Source organism: Malus domestica, chromosome 03 (assembly GCF_042453785.1).
Source record: "Malus domestica chromosome 03, GDT2T_hap1".
NCBI lineage: Eukaryota > Viridiplantae > Streptophyta > Magnoliopsida > Rosales > Rosaceae > Malus > Malus domestica.
Window position 1 is genome coordinate 21874327 of NC_091663.1, and position 9932 is coordinate 21884258.

The following is a 9932-nucleotide window of genomic DNA, read 5'->3' on the forward strand; positions in this document are numbered from 1 at the left end:
TTTGAAAGACAAATGCGTTTTTATGTTTTGAATGTGATAATATGGTATGTACATACTTATTTAGTATTATGTTTTTCATTTGATTATTTATTGGTTTAAAATATATTTTCCTTAACGGGTAATGAGTCAGGTCATATTACCTGTTAATATTATCGGGTCGGGTCATTTTATCCATTTATTTTAACGGATGTTACACGACACGACCCGTTAAGATATCGAATATGACACGAAAACGACACGAACACAGGAAACACGACACGAATGACAGGTCTAATCAAACTTTAAATTCACATTTCAAGACCAAAATGAGGAGGATGAATTTGAAGGGACAAATTAGAAATGATACTTTGTTTGTATATATTTGTAGGGTACGTAAAGGAAACTTGAATATGGTGTTTATTATCTTTGTTCGGAGTTTGGGTTTCTCCGAGGATATGATGGCGGCGGCGGTGGTCTGGTTTATGCTGCTTGAGACTATGGTTTTTTGGTTTTTTGTTATCACAGCCTACGAGCCTAAATTTGTCAAGGTCTCCCGTTGTATCTTGGATTGTAGCTCTCATTTTACATCGGCCTTTTACGTTTTCTACTGTTGTTTATTAGATTCATTTTGAGCCTTGTACTAGTTTTTAATAGGGTAAATTACATAGTAGCCTCTCAGGTTTGAGGGTAAATTACAACCCCATACAACAACTTTAAAACATTTCACTTTCATACCTCACGTACTATTTTATTTCAAAATAACACCTCAGTTAGATTTTTCATCCAATGGTCTGTTAAATTCTGACATGGCTCCCACATTTGTGCTGATGTGGCTGCCACTTGGCAAAAATAATAATTTTTTATACATTAACAATATTATAATATTAACCCTATTATTTTAAAAAAAAAAAACCACAAAAACCTGAACCCAGATCCCCTTCCCCTTCCCTACATCCCACCCCCTCATCTCTCTGCAACTCAACTCAACTCACATTTACAAAATCCCTTCCCCCCACCCCTACACACGACCTACCTGAAAACCCACATGACCTACTACCCTCTCCCCCCCCTCCCCGGCGACCGCTTGCCTTCCCTCGACGACCCACCTGCCTTCGTTGGTGAAATCTCTCCAATAGAACAAAGCAAAGATGAGAATAGGTTCATTTACAAGCACAACGCCATGGCAGGCTGCGACGAGATGGATTCAGTTGTGTGCCCAAAACCACGTCTCCCTTCGTCCTTTCCTCACCGAGCCTCTCTCCCATTTATCATTTTCCCTCTCTTCGAATCCCATCACCAACTGGGGCTTTTGCTGCACTACCATTTCTTCAATTTCTTGGTCTTCACCATTTTGCTAAGAAAAATCAGAGTTCCAAAAAGCCAAAACAAAGAACGACCCACTTGCCTTCCCTCATCCCTAGCGCGTGACGACCCACCTGCCTTCTCCACCCAGGAGCACGATGGTGCTCGACGACTGGGTCAGTTTCATCACGGGAGCCCTCCTCCCTCTCTCTCTCTCTCTCTCTCTCTCTCTCTCTCTACTTTCTCTCTCTATCAAATGCGCATCTGTTTGAATTGGGTTTATGAATTGTATGTGAAATTGATCGAATTTATGGTTTTTTTGGTAAATTGGGGGTTTGAAAATTGTCTCTGTAGGTGGTAAAAGTGCAATACTGACAGCTCTGTGTGTAGGTGAAAAGGAGAAAGGGCTTTGGGGAAAGTGAGGTGGGGTGGGGGGCTTGCGGGGGAGGTGGGGGTGGGGGGGTTGTGGGGGAGGTGTGGGTGGGGTGGAATGGGGGGGGGGGTGTGGATAGGATGGATGGAGGGGTGGAGGGGACGGACGGACGGGAAGGAAGAGATGGGTGAGGGGGTGGGGGTGGGATGTGGGGTTGCGGGGAAGGGGATCTGGGTTCGGGTTTTTGTGGTTTTTTTTTTTTTTAAATAATAGGGTTAATATTATAATATTGTTAATGTATAAAAAAATTATTATTTTTGCCAAGTGGCAGCCACATCAGCACAAATGTGGGAGCCATGTCAGAATTTAACAGACCATTGGATGGAAAATCTAACAGATGTGTTATTTTGAAATAAAATAGTACGTGAGGTATGAAAGTGAAATGTTTTAAAGTTGTTGTATGGGGTTGTAATTTACCCTCAAACCTGAGGAGCTACTATGTAATTTACCATTTTTAATATAATGAAAGTTCTATTGACAAAAATAAAAATAAAAACAAAAAACAAAAAAGAAAAGACTTGGCCCCTGAAGTAATTAAAGAGATAAAATATCTCTATATATCAAACTCAAAGGAGTGCCTACCAAAAATAAAGCTAAAGAAAAATAGGGAAAGCTCAACTGTGACTTGTTTTGTGTGTTTTAGTCGCCTTTCTGATCCTCAATCAAAAACCCAACAACGCAGACGAAACCAGAATGGCGGATAACGTTGGGAAGTTCTTCGACTCGGTTAGCAATTTCTTCTCCGGTGGCGATCAGATCCCATGGTGCGACCGCGACCTCATCGCTGTAAGCACTTTCCCTGCTATTTTTGTATATGTATTAATATTTGGTGTTTAATTTTTGGCATACATGTGATTTGAAATGGGATTGCAGCTTTAGGGTTTCAGAATTCGATCATTTTGTTTTCTCTCAGTGGCTTGCCAGGGTCGTTATTTTTTTTTTTTCTATTAAGATTTGGAGTTCTGTTAATACAATTCTTTGGTTATTTCTTTGCATTATTTGAAGAGTGGAAGAATAATAATCAGTTGGGGATTAAATCAGATAAATATATTATTAATATTACAAAATCCCCTCTTACTGTTTGGTATCTTTGTGGGATAGATCTATTAGAGTTAAATTCATTTGAAAGGAACTTTCAGCAGCCGATTTGCCTAACAGCACTATTCTGAAAATCTCCGCCTAGGCGCTAGGCGGCTTGCCACTGCTCCGATTAATGTCTAGGCGTTTGAAAACCAAGAAAGGAGCTCTCCTTAGTCTGCCTAGCCCACATGGCGCCCACCTAGACCCGCTTTGGTCGCGACTCTCACTTAGCATCTCAATACTTTGATGAACACTCGTTATATGCTTTTTCTCCATATTTTCAATATGTTATAGTACTTTAATCTCTATGTCATTTTATTTTGAGATTTAGCATCTCAATACAATTATATTTTTTTTGAAGTATAAATGGGTACTTATTTTATGTGACATATAATAAATTTATTTAAATCGGCCTAGGAGCCTGCCTAGGCCTCGCCTAGCCACCCAGGCGCTAGGCCCCAACCCACCGTTTGACTAGCGCCTAACATCTTTTAGAACCTTGCCTAATAGTGAGCAATTTAGGGTCCAAACAGCTTCTACAGAAAACGCTATCTTTTGCAGGTGTAGTACAAGTGTACAACTTGTCGTACATGATAGCTTCAAATTACTTTACTACTAATAACAGCAAAGCCTTTCTTTATGTCTGAAGTGTGACGATTACTGTAAGCATCTAAATGTTGTTACAATTTTAATGCTTAAGTAACTACTTCTACCGCTCCATGACTCCTCTAGCCATTGAAGAGTAGTGACTGGTCCTTAACGAGCGGTATGAGCCAAATCCCATGTCTAGGGTTGAAGTTGGTATTATATACTAGGATAGTGCTGAGTGGTTGCATACTAGTAGATGAGTGAAGTTACCGGTGTAGATGGCTTCCACCTTACCAATGGTAGAGCAGCCAACAGAAACATCAGGATTTAGAATCATAGTGGAATTTTACGATATTAAAGGTTGAGTATTGGATGGTTCTTAATAGAGTCCTAATCCGGTCAGATGGGGAAGTAAATAAATGACTAAGAAACATCCTAGAAAGGAAAATGATTTGTTTATAATGTCGATGAGTTGATGAGATGGCAGGAATGGTCATGCTGCATACCGTACTTAGCAGATGTTTGCATGTGATTTATGTTTTTGAATGGATGCTATGACAGGGTATTGAAAAAGAGGTTGCTGATGCTCAGAATGGTTCCCCTGATCACGTTTTCAAGGAATGTCTCATGCGATTATCATGGGCTCTTGTTCATTCAAGGAATCCAGAAGATGTGCAACGTGGCATAGCAATGCTTGAAGGCTCTCTCTCTCTCTCTCTCTCTCTCTCTCTCTCTCTCACACACACACACACACACACACACACACACACCCCTATACGCCCTCACTCCCACTAACGTACAATACATACACAAACACTTTCTTCCTTAGGTCTTTTTAGATATGCCAATGTGCTTACCGTGACTCTTTGGACCATATGGTGTCTTTTCCTAAGCACTTAACACTGCAACCTCCTTTGTGCTGTTCAATTTATTGCTTTTTGTTACTTATTATTTTTCTGACTTGATATATTGCAGAGGTTATGAGGGATCCAACTAAAGACCCACTGGAAGTGAGAGAGCCGCTATATCTTCTTGCTGTTGGGTATTACAGAAGTGGTGACCATACCAGGTGCAGGGAACTTGTGGAACAGAGTTTGATGGTATGATTTTGTTTAGATTTGATTATGTACTTTGAAACTACTTGCTCTGCATGTCTCTTATCGTGGAAAACACTCGGTTATGATCTTCTGTTTACTGTCTCTTTCTATATAGCAGTCCAGATTGCATTAATTATCTTGACGCCAGTACTTATGCTTAAGGAAGTGTTAGTTTTTTCTTCATATCTTATCCTCGAATGTGCTCGTATGGTCTGCACTAGATTTTCCATGATATGGTTATTTTGTAGATTGCACCTGATTGGAGACAGGCACTGAACCTTAAGAAAATGAACGAAGCCCGGATCAAAAGAGGTAGAAATCAATCATTTCTCTCTCTCTTTCCTCTCTCACTCTCTGAAAATGAAACTGAAACTGTCAATACTCTCCCTTCTTTGAATGCAGATGGTGCGATTGGCATAGGAATTGCAGCGACTGCTGTTGGACTGCTTGCTGGTGGAATTGCAGCGGCTGTGGCTCGGAAGAAGTGATCCAGTATGCTTCAAAACTTTCCTGTTCATATAAATTTTACATTAGATGTAAAATTAATACAAGTGTTCGCTTAAACAAATTATCCTGAAGAAAAACCAGGAGTCAGATAATCATTGTTTTTCTCTCTTTAAGAGAGTTTACATTTTTTTTTTTTTAACAAACGATATTATTTGTTAGTAACAGCCCAAAATTTGTAGTGGATGAATATGTGACACGGGTTAGATGTGGGACTTGGATCCTCTCTGGATCGTTAACAAGAAGCCAAACGCGCCTTTCCTTCTCTCTCACGTTGGCGAACTCGTGCCTCCCTATTCACCGATCTCCCAGATCTCCAGCAAGAAGAAGAAACAGTCCAAGCCTCCGTCACTCGGGGAAAGACTTACAATGGCAAATAGGCTGCGGGAGTCTGGTTTGGGAAATCAAGTGCAGAGTGGGCAATGGGAAATAGCCTAGGGTCCTATTTGGTGGGCGGTGAGCTGAATGAGATAGGTTGTGATCAATTAAAATGGATCGAGTTCAATCCGTTGTTGTGTCAAAATGAGAAATAAGCAGGATTCGATATGATATGTTATGAATCAGCAATAAAGTGAGTCATCTAACTTACCCTCATACATGAGTTACAAGTCATTGCTAATTCAATCATATTCTTATCACCCAATCTTATCTGGCTAACCAAAGAGGCCCTTACAATTTTTTTTTTATGAACAAACGATATTTATGTACGCTTAATTCATCTCTAATGAGTTGGACAACCTTACAATTTAAGCTTTAAATCCCCTTAAACCGTCTCCAATTATTGGTCTAAAATAAGCCTCGGAGAGAAAATAGAACTTTGGGCTAGATTCTACTTAAATCATTTTGAACCCATCAAACTGTCATATTTCAAACATTTCTTTTTTATTTTTTACTTATAATTCAACGGTTGTATTCAAATAAGATCAAATCTAAAAGTATAAAAAAGGATCAGAGGCCCAAAATTAAATCTAACATCTAGATAATTTAAAAAAGATTATTTAAATCAAATTTCACTCAATACCTATGTATTTGTATTTGTGTGATTTTTCATTATTTATTATAATTTAAATAATTTTAGATTAAAATGTTCATAAAAATAAATTAAGATAATTAGGGTTGGTTTGAGGTTGGGATTCCGAACCAAAACTCAAAGCCTGAATCCCAAACCGACTCTCTTCGCGATAGGATTGTAAAACTCGAAACCGAACCAAAATTTCAGTTTTTCCGAATTTCGGGATTCCCGAAATTGTTTCGGTTTTTCGGTTTGGGATCAAGAATGAATGCAGTCAGAAGATATGAACCAAATTTAGGAAGATGGAATGAATGAATGCAGTCCCCAAATAACAAATTTCCAGTCCCCTAATCTGATGTAGAACAAATGGCGGAATGGATCGAGGAGGAGATGGAACGTCGGAAGACAAAAGGGCGCAATCATAAAAGGGGTATTAATTTCCCATAAAAGTGGCTTGAGCCACTTTTCGCAGAAACGTGTTAAAATAATTCTCTCACAAAGGTGACTCGAGCCATCTTTTGCAAAAAGTCATCGAAACAGCAGTCTACTAATAAATAGAGTCTTTTGGGGTTTCAAGGGCTTTATTATATGTCAGTTATTTTCATTTTAATTCCCTAAGTCTTTTGAGTTTCCAAAAAGGTTGTAAAAGGCTTATTTAAAGCCATGGCTTTGTAATCATTTGGACATCTTTTTATCAATTAATCAAATTATCCTTTGGGATTTCTATCAACTGGTGGACTCCAGTAAACTTTGTTCTACAAGGGATTACGCTGGTAACCCTTTCATTGCTTCGTGCTGCGTCAATTGGTACCAGAGCGGATTTCTCCCGTCTTGGCATCGTTGATTATCCTATCTATCCATGGGTGATCGTGATCGTGAACCTACCCCTATCACTCAAGCAGACTTGGATGCTCAAGCTGAACAGATTACAAACTTGACTACTCAAATTGGAGAACTTCGTGAGATGTTGGTCCAAGCCATCGGTCCAAATAATCATAGAGTTGCTGGAGTCAATAATCTACGAGTTCCTAGGCTCCGTGTTCAAGACAGCGAATCGGAGTCCGAATAAGAAGATGTGGAACCACATGCAGCTAACAATCCAAACCATCAAAACCGCAACAACTTTGATGACTTTCGGATTAAGGCCGACATTCCAACTTTTGCAGGAAACCTTCAAATCGAAGATTTCCTGGATTGGCTAGTTGAAGTAGAAAGATTCTTTGATGTCATGGAGGTTCCCGAGACAAAGATGGTGAAGATGGTGGCCTTCCGTCTCAAAGCAACTGCCGCTGTTTGGTGGGATCAATTACAAAATACTCGGCAGAGGTAAGGAAAGAATCGAATCCGCACTTGGAAAAAAATGAAGCAACTCTTGATGGATCGTTTCTTACCTGCGGATTATGAACAGCTTTTGTATCGTATGTACATCAGCTGCGTCCAAGGCAACAGAAACGTGACTGATTATACGGATGATTTCATGAGACTTGCGGAGCGAAACAATCTGATGGAGACAGAAAATCAAAGGGTTGCAAGGTTCGTGAATGGATTGAAACCCTCCATTCAAGAAAAGATTGGGCTGCAAAATCTGTGGAGTTTGCAAGAGGCCATTAACATGGCCTTGAAGGCGGAGATAATAGAGAAAGAAAGGCGACAAACCTCTTTCCGGAGGAACGTGACGGAGCATTTTGAAAACCCTGTTGTCTCGTCCACCGACAAAGGGAAATCTGTGCCACAAAGTTCGGGAGAATTGAAACCTTCAAGTTTTTCTTCTCGAGCAGCAAATGAAGGGAGTAGCAGAACTTTTAACAAGGGGCAGAATAGAAACCAACCTCCAAGGGAGAATTCGTACGCTAAGCCTATGGGAGACATTTGTTATCGTTGCAACAAAATCGGGCATCGATCTAACGTTTGTCCTGAACGGAGACAAGCCAATTTGTTGGAGGCTGAAGGGGACCAAGAAGAAGTTGGTGATGATGACTATGAAGGCGTTGAATTCACAACTGAAGTAGGAATGGATCGTCTCGCTTTGGTGTTGCATCGAGTTCTTTTAACACCAAAAGAGGATGGGCAACGACACTGCATTTTTCGTTCTCTTTGCTCCATCAACAGCAAAGTTTGCGAAGTGATTGTAGACAATGGAAGTTGTGAAAATTTTGTGGCCAAGAAAGTGGTGGAGCGTTTACAGCTACCAACGGAGACTCATGTCACCCCATACTCACTTGGATGGGTGAAGAAAAGACCTTCCGTCTATGTCACAGAAACTTGTCGTGTCCCACTTTCCATTGGTAAGCATTACTGTGATGAAGTACTTTGCGATGTTATTGATATGGATGCTTGTCATATACTATTAGGGAGACCGTGGCAGTTTGATGTGGATTCGACATTGAAAGGTTGAGATAATGTGGTGTTATTTACTTGGAATAATCGGAAGATTGCGATGGCTCATGTTTCGCCCTCTGAAGTACCAAAAGCAAAGAATACTAGTTTCCTCACTCTAATTAGTGATAAGCAGGAGATTGAAGGGGCCATAAAAGAAGCAGATTCTTTCTTTCCGATCGTGATGAAGGGACTATTGACAGAAAACAAAGAAGAGGAACAAATCTCTTCAGAAGTGCAGCAATTATTGGAGGAATTTCATGAACTCATTTCTGACAAGTTACCTAACGAGCTTCCTCCCATGAGGAACATCCAACATCAAATTGATTTGGTACCTGGAGCTAGCCTACCAAATCTTCCCCATTATCGAATGAGCCCTGCAGAAAATGAGATTTTGAGGGAACAAATTGAAGACTTGCTGCGAAAGGGGTTTATCCGAGAAAGTATGAGCCCTTGTGCAGTACCTGCCCTATTGGTTCCAAAGAAAGACAAGGAAAAGAAAAAGGCATGGCGTATATGTGTAGACAGCCGAGCTATTAACCGAATCACCATCAAATACAGATTTCCAATACCTCGGTTAGATGACATGCTAGATGTGCTTGAAGGTTCGAAATTATTTTCAAAAATTGACCTTCGTAGTGGCTACCATCAAATTCGAATCAGGCCTGAAGATGAGTGGAAAACGGCGTTCAAGAGCAAGGATGGACTGTTCAAGTGGCTAGTGATGCCATTTGGATTGTCTAATGCACCGAGTACCTTCATGAGGCTATGAATCAGGTTCTTCGTCCCTTTATTGGTCTCTTTGTTGTGGTTTACTTTGATGACATCTTAATCTATAGCAAGACCAGAGAAGAACACATGATGCATTTGAGACACGTTTTGGGTGTTTTGAAAGAAAATAAATTGTATATGAATCTCAAGAAATGCATATTTTGTACAAGTAAATTGCTATTTCTAGGATTTGTGGTTGGTGAAAATGGTATTCAAGTGGATGATGAGAAGACCAAGGCCATCCGAGAATGGCCAACTCCGAAGTCCGTCTCCGACGTGAGGAGTTTCCATGGCTTGGCTACTTTTTATCGGAGATTTGTGCGGCATTTCAGCACCATCACCGCACCCATTACAGAATGTTTGAAGAAAGGCAAGTTCCGTTGGGGAGATGAACAAGAACAAAGCTTTGTTTTGATCAAAGAGAAGCTTTGTACTGCTCCGGTGTTAGCTCTTCCAAATTTTGAGAAAGTATTCGAAGTTGAATGTGATGCAAGTGGAGTGGGAGTGGGTGCTGTCCTTTCCCAAGAGAAGAGACCTGTAGCTTTTTTCTCTGAAAAGCTAAGTGAAGCCCATAAAAAATGGAGCACTTATGATCAGGAGTTTTATGCGGTGATTTGAGCTTTAAAACAATGGGAACATTATCTCATTCAGAAAGAATTTGTGTTATTCACGGATCATCAAGCCTTGAAGTTTATTAACAATCAGAAGCATGTTAATAAAATGCATATCAAATGGGTAACGTTCTTGCAAAAATTTCCATTTGTTATCAAGCACAAATCTGGAGCTCAAA

General features: G+C 40.1%; 2 protein-coding genes across 5 annotated transcripts; both read left to right on the forward strand.

The window, feature by feature from the left end:
• The first annotated feature begins 2202 nt into the window (after positions 1-2202).
• Positions 2203-5571, forward strand: LOC114823970 (mitochondrial fission 1 protein A-like). Of its 4 annotated transcripts, none has more exons than XM_029100015.2 (6): positions 2264-2500; positions 3944-4082; positions 4358-4482; positions 4728-4791; positions 4882-4971; positions 5146-5571. In XM_029100015.2, exons 1-5 carry the CDS (start codon positions 2408-2410, stop codon positions 4965-4967), a joined length of 507 nt encoding a protein of 168 aa, XP_028955848.1. In that variant the 5' UTR covers positions 2264-2407; the 3' UTR covers positions 4968-4971; positions 5146-5571. The 4 variants fall into 4 exon arrangements, with proteins under 4 accessions (XP_028955846.1, XP_028955848.1, XP_028955847.1 ...); XM_029100014.2 differs by having other exon boundaries at positions 5152-5571; XM_029100016.2 differs by having other exon boundaries at positions 5166-5571.
• Positions 5572-6854: 1283 nt separating this feature from the next.
• On the forward strand, positions 6855-8390 carry LOC139194722 (uncharacterized). The gene is made up of 3 exons (XM_070819627.1): positions 6855-7032; positions 7162-7321; positions 7427-8390. The coding sequence occupies exons 1-3, from the start codon at positions 6855-6857 to the stop codon at positions 8388-8390; spliced, it is 1302 nt and encodes a 433-aa protein (XP_070675728.1).
• Positions 8391-9932: the final 1542 nt, after the last annotated feature.

Coding starts and splice junctions, on each gene's coding strand:
- LOC139194722 (XM_070819627.1), top strand. CDS start 6,855: ATGGGTGATCGTGATCGTGAACCTACCCCTATCACTCAAGCAGACTTG. Junction 7,033..7,161: donor TCTACGAGTTCCTAGGCTCC/GTGTTCAAGACA, acceptor CAACTTTTGCAG/GAAACCTTCAAATCGAAGAT. Junction 7,322..7,426: donor TTACAAAATACTCGGCAGAG/GTAAGGAAAGAA, acceptor TATGTACATCAG/CTGCGTCCAAGGCAACAGAA.
- LOC114823970 (XM_029100013.2), top strand. CDS start 2,408: ATGGCGGATAACGTTGGGAAGTTCTTCGACTCGGTTAGCAATTTCTTC. Junction 2,501..3,943: donor GCGACCGCGACCTCATCGCT/GTAAGCACTTTC, acceptor ATGCTATGACAG/GGTATTGAAAAAGAGGTTGC. Junction 4,483..4,727: donor TTGTGGAACAGAGTTTGATG/GTATGATTTTGT, acceptor GTTATTTTGTAG/ATTGCACCTGATTGGAGACA.